Raw genomic sequence first — 13,936 nt, 5'->3', positions numbered from 1 at the left:
ATTAGCCTTTGAAACAGATGATTAATTTTATCAATCAATAATTCAATTTGAATTATCCTTGGGTCAATTACATTTATTTTTTGATTTTTAGCACATGTTTGACCCTTTTTTTTTTTCTCTTTATCCTGCAAGTTTCAAAATTGTTGCAGATTGACGACTGCTGGTCCACTTCCATTCATATTTTTTGCTTTTTTTGTTTCTTGTACAATTTATTCCCTTGTATATTCATTTTCTCTGTATTTTTGTTTTTTTTATTTTTTATTTTATGAAATAAACATTTTGTTTATTTTGTTTTGATTATATAAGGGCCCAAACAATTTGGGATGTCTACAAATAAATGAGCAATAACTATTCCCAAATTTCATCATAGGGAATTGGGGATGTCTATTCATTTCTTATTACATGTTGAATGTAATAATTAGAAATATATAAGTAATAACTATTTCAAAATTTCATCTATGTCTATTTCATTCTTATTACATGTTGAATGTAATAATTAGAAATATATAAGAAATAACTATTCCCTTAATTTTTAATATTTGAAGTATATTCCATTATTTCAATAAACAGCTATTCCGCCGAACCAAATGAATGAAAAATCTGCTTGTTAGAAGAATTGAGTTTGAGAATCTAATTACATATATATATAATAAGATTCTTTGTTAATAATTAACATATAATCATACCATTGTATCACCATTAACATAAGACTTGTAATTTCGAACCCCACAACATATTAATACTATTATTATGAGTGAAATTTAATCTCGACAATTAAGCACTATATCATATTAAAAGGAATAATATTAGTAAAAAAAACTAAATACATATATTAGTAGTCTTATAAATAGAATTACTATAAAAATAAAAATAAAAAGTAATCTTGGTCGAACATGAATATTTAATTTATAGTCAAATGAGCTACAAATGCATTTTCCACTTAACCAATCATGAATATATTTTAATTAATAAAATATCAAATTCAAAAGTAAATTTATATATATATATATATATATATATATATATATATATATATCTAATTTTGAACCTTAGCACTGCATCCGGTAGCTAGGGGAGGCAAAACGGGCGGGCGAGTCGGGTATGGGCGGGTCGTCAACAGGCCGGGTCATAAACGGGTTAACATTAAATGGGTCACACACATCTCAACCCTAACCTGCCCGTTTGATAAACGAGCGGGTCACGGGTCAACCGTTTAATAAATAATTATATATTTTAATTTTTTAATTTTATTTTTTATTTTTAAAAATACTTATTTTATTTATTGAATCTTAAAAAAAAAAAAAATATGAAATGGGAAAACAAAAGATGCAGATCGGGGTCTGATTGACTGAGAGAACCGAGAGAGGGAGATTGATCGTTGATGCTGTCACGCCGAATTGAGAGTGAGAGGGAGAGACGAGATCGTGAGAGGGAGGGGGACGGGCTGTATAGGCACTCAGGCAGACAGCGTGCGGCGTGGGTGATGACGTGCGGCATAGGTGACAGCGACGACGTGCGGTGTGGGCGATGGTGATGGCTGGGCTGCTAGAAGCCTAGAACCGAAAGGAGAGGACCGAGATGAGAGGTTGAGAGAGTGAGAGAGGTTGAGAGAGTGAGAGCCAAGAGGCTAAGAGCCAGAGGAGAGCGAAGCTGAAGCACCGAAAGGCGAAGGCCGAGAAGAGCCAGAGGAGAGTGAAGCGTAGAAGGCCGAAGGCTCCAAGAGATTAGGGTTTTTTGGTTAGGGTGGAGTCGGTGGATACTGGACAGTGAGTGATGTATATGAATATGATATAAAGGATCCAAATTAACGGGTTACCCGACGGGTGACCCGCCCAAACCCGGTTAAACCCAATTATAAACGGGTCAATCCGTGACCCGCCCAATTATTAAATGGGTCAACTTCTTTAAATTTAAATCCGTTTTAAACGGGTGGATCCGGATGACCCGACGGGTTATGGGCCGTTTTGCCAGGCCTATCAGTAGTACTAGATTTTTTTCTTTTTTCATCCAAATTTTTTCCTTTTTCTTTTTTTAAAGCTTTTGTATCATACAATTAACTTAAATTATTAATTCAGGAATTGATAAATATTTCACACATATTTTAAGTGATTCTAAACGTGATAGATTAATAGTCAAGAGGAAATCTTCCGAGATAATACGTGCTGTTTTTATAATGACTTCGTTTATTAAAAAAACAGAACCAAAATGAGTGCTTAGCAATTTCGGTCTCACAATAAATTAAAGAAATCAAATTTGCCCAAATCAAAACCAAAACTTTTTGAAAGAAAATATAAATATAAATATATATATATATATATATATATATAAAATCATGCAAACCCAAAATAATACATATACCCAATGGGTATAAATGATAAAATAGAATATTTCCCAAGAATATATTCTGAGTGGAGAGTGTCATTTACGCACACTCATCCTACATGGAACTTCAACATTGACCCTACCATTATTATTTTAGAGAGTACATTAAATTCCCTTCCCACGCCATTCACACTTATTCCCAAACATAAGTTACAATGTTTTCTTCCGCGTCAGCAACGAAGATAGCATGCGCAGGAGCGGCGCACGGGATTACCCTGCGCACACCGCCACGCCCCCCCAAGCTTACGCGTCGAGCTCTCATTCATCAATTGCAGACCTTACTAGTCTCCCCGGCAGTGGAAGCCATCTCCATCCAGGGCTCGGCGCGAAAGTCCACCGCCATCTTCATCCCCTTCGGGTGTGGCCCGCCGCCGCACCCAATTTTCTCCTCCCGCCCCCTTTTCTTCTTCCCCTTCAACCAAACCCCAAACAATTTCAAACAATCCTTATCGTCTTCACCCACCCCTTTTTCGTCATCATCTTCGTAGTGGTAATTATCGCCTGCATCGCCGACCAATCCGTCGCGGCTGGGCCCGTCGCTTCCTTGCCGCATGATGCGATTGATCTGATCAGGCGCCACCTTCAGGTACTCCGTCAGAATTCCTACCAACTCCTCGCACTGTTTCTTGGTCTGCGCGAGCTTGCAGCTCAGAATCTCGTTGTCCCGTCGAAGCTTCTCGTTCTCGCCCGATAAATCGGCGAACTGTGCCGTCTCCACCGAACAGGGGCTCTTCGAGTCCCCCCTCGGTGAGGACGTGGAGGTGGACCCCATGTCCTCGCCGGAGTTCGATGGCGAGGAAGGGCTGCCGCCGGCGGACTTTCCGGCTACCGAAACCGGAGCAGGAGATGCCGGCACAGTTTTCCGGCGCCGGATTTCGGGAAGAAGCTCTTTTTGTCCCCGCCTGAAATTCTCGTTCGCGAACTCCCATTTGTCGGCCACAATCTTTCGAAAACCCTGCCAATTCAACGCGCAACAAATATGGCATGAGTGTTTTTTCTTTTCGTATTTTATTTTTTTAATTCAATTTTCCCATCTTAATTTCTTTTAAAAATAGTTGTGAATAAAAAAATTATTCACACATTTATTTTAGATAAATCAGTTCATTTGAAAGCAGAGAAAAAAATGCTGAATCTGTTGTCTAAAAAATAAATTTCTATCACTTTTAATATAGACGAGGATTAATTATTAAATCTGCAATTTAAATTTTGTTGTAAAATTCTAGAGACTGAACTGAATATTTTTTATATTTCTTTAACCTTACAACTTTGGAAGAAATTATTAAATTTATTTTTATTTAAATAAAATGAAATATAATATAAAATTAAATTAAATTTTATATAAATTGAACGCAGACGATCTCCTTGGTTGACTTTTTGTATCGGAGTTTCCTGGAATCGTAAGACCCAACGGGTTGAACCTTTTTTTTTTAAAAAAATTTTTAGGGAAATTTTCTCAGAGGGCCCACATACAGTGGGACTAGAGGATAGCGGCTGGGTCCCGCGGACAGCTGTTCGCCCGCTGTAGCACGCCGGATCACTTCCCCCCTCCTCCCTCTCTACGCAAGAAGTCTGCAACGAATGGCTCCACTGTTCTGCCCCGTACATGTCAGATCCATTTATACCAAAAACCACCCTCCTACGCTCCTCATTTGTGTGGGGGTGAAATTGTAATTTCAAGAATTGAATATCTCCGACGGCGATCGGTGATAAGGTTTCCAAAGCATGGGATGAGGCAACCACGTTGCTCTCGTGGGCTTTTATCTTTTTTTGGTTTTTGGAATTATATTAGTTTGGCCGGCGAGAAAAGTAAACATTAGGGGAAAAGAAAATGGTTGGGGCGTCAATATCCATCATGTGCTTCCCAAATTTTTACGTTTGGTGGGTGGGAAAAGTAAACGGTTCATTTTTCCACGACAAAAAAAAAAAAATACAAAATAGGGAAGCTGTGTTCGATTGATTGAAGGAATAGAAAAAGCTAGATGTTAGCAAGGAAATTAATAAATGAGGGGAGGAAGATGGAGATCGAGCAGGGGAACTTACATAAGTGTTAAGTTGACGGACGAAGCTGGAGAAGTTGTTGTGCTTGAAGTAATTGGGGAGCAGATCCTTGGCGAACTCGGCGGTCTTCCAGACGACGAAGGTGGCGCCGCCTTCGCTCCACGAGATCACGTCATCGGTGCTAGGATCGTCCACCAGCTGGTACGTCTTCGTTAGGAACGGCGCCGGAACCGTCCTCTGCGCCATTTCTCTTCTGATTCTTCCCGATTTGCCCCTCCCCCACCAACCCCCTCCGCAATTTCACTACCGATTTCTAGCAAACTAGCTACCGCTAAAATTAAAAACACAACACACACACACTCTCTCTCTCTCTATATTTATATATTCCCACCACACCGAGAACTAATTGATGAGAACACGAACTATATAAAGAGCAAGAGAGCGGTGAGGAACTCCCAGTCCCAGCAGTAAAACCCAGAGAGGAAGAATCGAGAGTAAACGGGGTCGGCGTCGCGGCGCTTCCGCCGATCAGACTCCATGAACGCTGCTCGCCGGAAAATAACAATCTTGGGATGGGCGATAGACCATAACTCCGGCCAGAAGCCTAAAGTATTAATTACGTGTGGATTCGCGTGGGGAGCCTCTTATAGACAACGATGAGACAATCTAGAAAGCGATGTGAGGTTCTAGAAATTTTGAGAAGCACTGAGGAAAAAAAAAAAGAAAGAAAGAAAGAATAAAGGCCTTGAGAGAGAGAGAGAGAGAGAGAGAGGAGAGCTGAAGGAAACCTAACGAGGATGGTGATATTTGTTTGGCTTTATTTCTATGACAAATAATAAAACAATGAATTGGGGCGTTGGCGTGGAATGGTCATTGGGAGGAAGGGAAGCTTCTGTCGCATTTCAGTGGGTTGATTTTTTGGAGGGGTTTAAATTTAATCTCTTCTTTTCTTTATATTACGTGCGTATGGATGTGTGGTGGATGGCTCAGTCGATTGCAATTTCAAAGGTTGGGAAAGGAAGAGTCTTTCCATTCCCACCTACCGCCTTCCCATTTTTGTATTTGCCCTCTCCCTGTTTTATTAATTATTATTATTCCCTCAGGGCCAGGCAGCCTTTTGGCCTTATTGGGTTTTTATTTTTTCGAAAATATCTTATGTTGTTTTTTTTGGTTACATATTTGATGAATAATTTTTGAACGTTTTAATTAACGGTTCGTTTTAATTTTTTTGGAGACTTTTCAATTTGAAAGCATAATATTTAATTTTTTAAAATATTATAAAAATTTCCAATATATTATTTAAGTCCCCCTAAAATGACATATATTTTTCTTATTTTATGCATTGGTGTATGTCATTTTTTATTTTTTTAAATATGATCTTCTTTTTGCAAGAAAACCCGATTGTGTGATTCATTAATTGAAAATTCCACGTCTATTTTATTGAGTTAATAGTCAATTAGCTGTGAATTTCTTATGGTTTTAAAAAACTTGATTTTTGTTATCTAACTTTGTCCGTATGAATATAAATTTTAAACATTTGATTTGAATTTGAGTGGATTTGGATAAATTTTAATACAATTTTATATTTCATTTTATCTAAATTCGATGCAAATCAAAATCCAAAGCTCTTTCCAAACGTACAGTTGGGTATTTCTAAACTAATGAGTTCATTCACAAAAATTATATTTTATTAGAAGTTGTCTTTGTTATTGAATGTCATTGAACATCTTCCCAATTTTGAGATATAGCATGTTACTTTTAATTTTTTTCCTCATAATGAATTTTTCCTTTTAAAAAAAAAATAATTGACAGTATAATAGTTAGATATTTTTGAAATTAAAAACTATTAATAAATCAATGGAATATGGTGCACGAAAATTTAATCAATGTTCAGCAATTCAAATTGAGGTTCTTTTCATGTAATGTAAAAGTAAGTCAATGACATGTAAAATGTTTCTCAAGTTCATAAAATGACTTATCTAAGATAAATATTTTAATGTTTTGTTTGACATCGTAAATTTGGAACTTTAAATTTAAATTATGCGTGTTTAGTCAATAGTTGTACTATTCCTCCCTCACGGTTGAGTATTTTTTAAACGAAAATACTTAGTGTCACAGGCCCATCCGCTTTTGTCCTCATTAGGTATAGAGTGTGGGTCCTATATCGTTGTATCCAGTAAGGATTTGCTATATATGCTCATACCATTCCACGCCCATGACGTATAGCATAACTCTTTCCATAAGTCCAAATTCCTCTAACATCAAAGTAGGTGTTGGTGAACTCCCTAATGAACTTCGCCACCTATGCCACTAGTTTCAAACTCAATCTCTGCTAGGGGTGGCAAAATGGGTCAAAAGTCAACAGGTGACTCGTGACCCGCCTATTTAAGTCGGGTTTGGATTAATGCAAATTGACCCATTTATAAATGGGTCAACCCATACCCAACCCGTTTATTAAGCAGGTTAGGTGGGTTCAGTTCGGTGGACGACCTGCTTATCTGCATATATATACTTTACATTTTGCCATTTTGGTCTCTAGAAGGTTGAAACAGTGAAACCCTTAACCTTACTACACGCACGTGGTGTTGGCGCAAGTCTAGTGGTAGTACCCAACTACCCATCTCCGATTCTCCTTCTCTTGTTGCTGCTAGTTGCTACTCTTAGCCTCACCTAGTCATTGATGAAGCACCTCGGCTCTGGCGCCTAGTGTTGGAGTGTCAAGCTTGTGCTGGACAAATCTGGACCGTCAATTGCAACAGAAATACAATGGCTGCAAGTCTATTTTATTTAAGGGCATTTTTGTAATTTTAAATGTTTTTTATTTTATGTATAAAATACAACCAGCAATGCTAGTTCTAGAGACGTCGGCCAGCCAACACAGCTGATTGTAAATTATTCTAGGGGGATTTCAAGAGAGAGAGTAAGGAAAGAAAAGAGGGGAAGCCGAGAGCTCTTGGCGGAGAGTCAGGTTAGGGTTCTTGGGATGCTTCTTGAGTTGATTCTTGGAGGAGATCAATAAGTCTAGAAGGTAGATCTATGTATTTGTATTCGTTTCTGCCATTGTTAATAAAGCATCTCCGAAGGTGAGGTTCTTGCCGTGGACATAGGCCTTTAAGGCTGAACCATGTAAAACTCGTGTGTTGTTTGTGATTGTTTTCTTGTGCTTTGATCTTGCATGTTATATTTATCTTGCTGGATTTGGGCATTGTGTTGTGATTGCTCGGTTGAATCAATTTCTTGATCAGGGTTTGGCACAAATAAGTAGGTTTCATTTTTTGTTGTCTTCTGAAAACTATAAGGGATTTATAAAACTGAAAACAAGTTGAAATTGTTTGATTTCTTTTGAAATTATAAACAAGAAAGGAAATTAATTCTTTCTTGAAGTTGTATATTGAAATTTGCATTTATAAGAAACTGCAATCAGGGTTTCAATCAGGTATATCACAACAAGTGGTATCCAAGTCTGGCTTTGTGATGGGGACCGCCAAGTTTGAGTTAGAAAAATTCATCGGAAAAAATGATTTTGGTTTATGGAGGATCAAGATGCGGACCATATTGGTACAACAGGGGCTTGAGGAGACCCTTCTTTGAGACAAGAAGGGGGTTTCCACTTCACAAGAAGGGGCCTCCACCGACAAAGTGAAGCTTAAAATCCTCCAAAAGGCACATAGTGCATTTATCTTGTCCCTAGGAGACAAAATACTGAGAGAAGTTACCAATGATAAATATGGTAGCTTGAGTTTAGCTAAAGCTAGAAAGCTTGTATATGACAAAGTCCCTAGCAAGTAAACTCCATAAGAAGACCAGACTCTATACCTTTAAAATGAACCCTAGAACATCTATTGAAGAACATTTATATGAGTTTAATAAAATTTCTTTTGGATCTTGCTAATATTGATATTAGTATAGATGAAGAAGACCAGACAATTCTTTTATTGAGTTCTCTTGATTCTACATATGATAATCTTAAAAAAACTATGATATATGGGAGAGAGAGCATCACTTTAGAAGAAGTGCAAGCTGTTTTGCACTCTAGGGAATTGTACACCAAGTCTGAGTCCAAAATAGAGACAAGGAAAGGGTTAAATGTGAGAGGTAGGTCTGAAAATAAAGACAACAAAGGAAAAGGCAAGAGGTCTAGATCAAAGTCTAAGAGTAAAGCACTAAAGTGTTTTGCCTGTCGTAAGGAAGGGCACTTTAAAAGGGACTGCCCTGAAAGAAAAAAAGCTGCCAATGCCACCACCTTTGAACCAAAGGGTAAGGTAGCTATAGTTTTAGATGGATATGATAGTACTAAAGTGTTGAAAATCTCTGAGATAGATTCTAAAAAAGAATGAATATTAGATTTACGATGTTCCTTCCCTATGTGTCATTGAAAAACTGGTTTGAATCCTTTACATGTCTAAAATGGGGTCATGTTATCCTAGGTAACAATAAGTCTTGTAAAATATAGGGTATTGGGACAATGAGACTTCTAATGCATGATGGGTGTTGACCCTATGGGTCACACCCTTGTTTTGATTGTGACAAATACTCTGATATTTAATGGTCGCCAAGTTTGTGTGCAGGTTCTTATTGGCAAGTTCATATGATGGCATGCGGCAACCTGAAAAGAAGCGAAGACCTAGCATATTTATTGTTGTATTTTTTATCATTAGGTCTGTAATAATTTCAGTTTAAATGATTTTGTAATAATCTCTGCATGTTATGCATGTAGGAAGTAAGCTCAGCAAATGATCATACACAGACCATAGAAAAACCTTAGGGATCAACCTTCATCGACCGACGCCGAATTTTTTCGTCAAGAAAAATGGCTTTAGAAAGACCCTAGATCCTCAAACTTACATTTTGGATTTTCCCCATCATCACATATATTATCTGGGGAATCTTATGTTTTGAAATTAGGCTTAATATACAAAATCTTGTGACTTTAGGCGACCAAACTTGGCAGCATATTTTGCCTCGGTCGACCGAATGTTGGATTAGTCAAAAAGTTTACCTGAGTTTGGCAAACCGAACAAAAATGAACGTATCTTCCTCAGTCAATCGAACGTCCATTCTGACTTTTCCCAACAACTCGGGCGCTCAAACACTTACGTTCCAAATATCCTTGGGCGACCGAATTGACAAGTTTGGGCTACCAAACTTAGGGACAGGCGATCGAATTGCGAACCTTTTGGAAATTGCCTTGTTCAGCCACCCAAACATTCATTTGGGCTATCACACAATGAAAACGTGTGTTTTTCGTTGTGTCTGTTCGGGCGACCGAAAGTCTCAGGTTGGTGAATTTTTACCCGAGAAAATTAAGGGAAATTATGGGATTAATTTTCTAAGCCTGATTAGAACAATTTTAAAAAGACAAGCGTGTCCCCCAACGTTTTATTTTTCCCTTCCTCTATATATATGTCCATTCATTTGGGAAAATTAAGTGTGGATTAGCAAATAGGATTAAGCTAAAATTCTCTTTATTTTTCAAAACCCTATTTTCCTTATACTACTCACATACACTCTCCTAATCCGATTTTATTGATTAAACTAAGCTTAATGAGAGTGCCTTGAGTGTTAGAGATCCATCCTATATTGCTTAATACTCTTATTGATGTTTGTTGATTGTGTTTAATTTTTGGGAGAGTTAAACAAGAGTTACCCACGAATTTAATTTGATGAATCTTGTGTGGGGTAAACTCAGAGGCTTTAGGATCTTTGCATTGTTATTGCAAGATTCCTTAAGCAATCTTTTTGTGTGCAAAAATATTTTCACAAGCTCATTTTTAGACATCTCTTGTGCTAGCATCTTGAGAAAACATTGGTTGAGATTGTTTGATTATACTTGCTAAAAATCTTTAAAACCCTAACTTGAGATTGAGGTATTTTATACATAGTTTCAAAGATAGGCTTGTTGAAATACTCTTGTACTTAATTGAACATAGACATTACATTAAAAGTTGATTGCACACATATACATCACTGAGCTTATAGATCCTTATTGATGTGCATTGATTATATTGTACTGTATTGTATATTTTTAATTTCCACATTTTAAATTCCAGCACATGAATGTTTGTATTTTACTATTGTGAATGATTGAGTTTATAATTGCATAGACATACCCTAGGTTGAGTAATATTATTGTTTGATTAATTGAGCTTAGGAGAGAAATTTTAAATACCCAATTTACCCCCCCCCCCCCCTCTTAGGAATACACCAAGGCCAACAATGGGATTGAAAGAGTGCTAAAAGATGTGAGGTATATACTTGAGCTAAAGAGAAGCTTGATTTCTCTTGGTAACTCAGACAAAATGGGGTACACATTTAAGTTTGAAGGAGGTAGCCTGAGAGTATGTAGAGGATCACTTGTAGTGATGAAAGGGGTGCTAAAGAATGGGTTGTACACTTTGGTAGGAAATACAGTGATAGGTAAGGCTTCACCTATCAATCACAGGGTAGAAGATCAGGTTTCCTTGTGGCATAAGAGGCTAAGACATGTTAGCCAACAGGGCCTAAAGAAGCTAGAGAAATAGGGGCTACTTGGGGATAGGAAACTTGAGGAATTGTCATGCTGTGAGGAGTGTGTCTTGGGTAAGTCTACTAGGGTTAGTTTTAAGAAGCCCACTCACACCATAAAACAAACTCTTGATTGTACACATTCAGACTTGTGGGGGTCTGCTAAGGTTAGTTCTCATGGTGGTTCTAGGTATTTTCTGTCAATAATAGATGACTCTTGTAGGAAAGTATGCGTTTATGTTTTAAAACATAAAAGTGATACTTTTGAGAAGTTTAAAGAATGGAAAACCTTAGTTGAAACTCAGGTTGGCAAAAAAGTTAAAACACTGAGAATAGACAATGGATTAGAATACTTGTCAAATGAACTTTTTGAATTTTGTAAAGCTAAGGGCATTGCTAGACATATGACTGTTAGGGAAACTCCCTAATAGAATGGATTAACTGAAAGGATGAATAAGATCATTCTTGAAAGGGTAAGATGTATGTTAGCCACTTTAGGTCTGCCCAAGACTTTCTAGGCAGAGGCTATGACCACTGTTGTATATCTTATTAATAGGTATCCGATCTCAGCTCTCAACTTTAAAACCCCTAAAGAAATCTGGTTTGGCAAGCCAGCCAATTATCAGGGTTTAAAAGTGTTTGGGTGCATAGCTTATGCCCACAATAAAACTAATAAATTAGAGCCTAGGGCTATTAAGTGCATTTTTATGGGATACCCAGAGGGGGTTAAAGGCTATAAACTTTGGGTTACAAAACCTGGAAAACAAAAATGTATTATTAGCAAGAATGTAGTTTTTAATGAAGTTGCTATGGGGGAAACTAGAAAATTCAGATGAATTTACCAAGTACTTTGATACCAGTGACCTACAGTTTGAGGTGGAGCAACCATCCACTTCTCACAGTTGTTCAAGAACAAATGTTGCAGATTGTGAGGTGCAAAACTCAAAAATAGAAATCTTTGGATCAAGTAAAACCTACCTTCTAGCAAGGGATAGGAAGAGGAGGGTCATAAGACCTCCTTAAAAGTATGGGGAAGTTGATATGACAACTTTTGCTTTTTCTATTGCTAAAATAGAAATTGAGGTGGAACCTAGGACTTTAAGAGAGGCCATGGATAGTATAAAGGCTGAGAAATGGATTTTTGCAATGCAAGAAGAAATGAAGTCTCTAAACAAAAATAAGACATGAGTGATGGTGCCTAGACTTGAGAAATAGAAATGTGTAGGATCCAAGTGGATCTTTAAGAGGAAAGAGGGAATCCCTGGAATTTAAACTACCTAGGTATAAATCTAGGTTAGTGGCTAAAGGATTTACACAAAAGGAAGGGGTAGCTTATAATGAAATATTTTCCCCTATTGTGAGGCATAGTTCAATTAGAATTCTATTATCTTTTGTTGTTGTAAACTTGTATTTGGAACAACTTGATGTTAAAACTGCTTTCTTGCATGGTAATTTAGAGGAAACAGTTTATATGCAACCTCCCGAGGGCTTTGATACAGAAATGAATAAAAATCATGTATGTTTATTAAAAAAATATTTATATGGGCTGAAACAATCACCTAGACAATGGTATAAAAGATTTGATTCTTACATGATTCAAAATGATTTCTGTAGAAGCAATTATGATAGTTGTGTCTATTATAAATCATGTGATGAATGTCATATATATTTGTTATTATATATTGATGACATGTTAATTGCTTGTGGAGACTTGGATATGTTAAATCAAGTTAAATGCATGCTTAAATCTGAATTTGAAATGAAAGACTTAGGCCCTGCTAAAAGAATACTTGCACGGAAATAACTAGAGAAAGGGATAAAAATCTTCTCTACTTGTCTCAAAAGTCTTATATTACAAAAGTGTTAAAAAAATTTGGAATGAGTCATGTTAAACCTACTTCTGTTCCTGTTGCGCATCATGTTAAATTGTCTAGGAAACAGTGTCCTAAAACTAAAAATGAGTCACCGTTTATGAATAGAATACCTTATGCTAGTATGGTTGGAAGTGTAATGTATGCTATGGTATGTTCTAGACCTAATTTGTCTTATGCTATAAGTCAAGTGAGCATATTTATAAGCAAACCTGGAAAACCACATTGGCAAGCTTTGAAACAAAATTTTCAATACTTGTCTAGAACAAAACAGCAAGGATTAATATTTGGAAAAAAGGATATGTATTGTAAAATAGGGTTAAAAGGATATGTAGATTCTGACTATGCTGGAATCTAGATACCAGGAAGTCATTGTTTGGTATGGTCTTTTCTTTTTTGGGTAGTGTTATTAGTTGGAAATCATACATGCAATCGGTGGTAGCTTTGTCTACCACGGATGCTGAATATATAGCCATGACTGAAGCCTTTAAGGAGATTATATGGATTAAAGGACTGTGTCTAGAATTAGGAGTGTATAATGGAGCTGTTATAGTTTATTGTTATAATCAAAGCACTATTCATTTGGTTAAGAATCATGTTTATCATGATAGATCCAAATGTATAGATGTTAGGTTGCATTTTGTGAGGGATATTATTTCTAGTGGAGAAATAAGAAGTAAGGAAAATTCCAACAAAGGATAATCCCTCTAATATGATGATTAAGGCAGTACCAAAATCCAAGTTTGAACATTGTTCAAACTTGATTTGTCTAGGAATTTGGTAGTGTTTGTTTTGCAGGAACAACCATAGGAGAAGGAAGGGAAGAGCAAGGACTACAAGCTTGCCAAGGTGGAGAATTGTTGGAGTGTTAAGCTTGTGCTGGACAAATGTGGACCGTCAATTGCAGCAGAAATCCAAAGGCTGCAAGTTTGTTCATTTAAGGGCATTTGTGTAATTTTTAATGTTTTGTATTTTATGGATAAAATACATCCAGCAGTGCTAGTTTTAGAGACTTCGACTAGCCAACATAGCATATTGTAAATTATACTTTGGGGGGGGGGGGGATTTCGAGAGAGAGCTAGTAAAGAAAAAGGGAAAGCTGAGCGCTCTTGGCAGAGAGTCGGGTTAGGGTTCTTAGGATGTTTCTTGGGCTGATTCTTGGAGGAGATTGGTAAGTCCAA

At 37.0% G+C, this 13,936-nt stretch overlaps 1 protein-coding gene across 1 annotated transcript; it reads right to left on the bottom strand.

Annotated features, from left to right (window-relative positions):
* Window positions 1-2,346: 2,346 nt before the first annotated feature.
* On the bottom strand, window positions 2,347-5,350 carry LOC131165237 (heat shock factor protein HSF24). The gene is made up of 2 exons (XM_058122844.1): window positions 4,423-5,350; window positions 2,347-3,337 (listed from the first exon to the last, which is right to left on the bottom strand). The coding sequence occupies exons 1-2, from the start codon at window positions 4,624-4,626 to the stop codon at window positions 2,648-2,650; spliced, it is 894 nt and encodes a 297-aa protein (XP_057978827.1). The 5' UTR covers window positions 4,627-5,350; the 3' UTR covers window positions 2,347-2,647.
* Window positions 5,351-13,936: the final 8,586 nt, after the last annotated feature.

Source organism: Malania oleifera, chromosome 1, assembly GCF_029873635.1.
Source record: "Malania oleifera isolate guangnan ecotype guangnan chromosome 1, ASM2987363v1, whole genome shotgun sequence".
In the NCBI taxonomy this organism is placed as follows: Eukaryota; Viridiplantae; Streptophyta; class Magnoliopsida; order Santalales; family Ximeniaceae; genus Malania; species Malania oleifera.
This window is presented reverse-complemented; position numbering and strand designations above follow the sequence as displayed.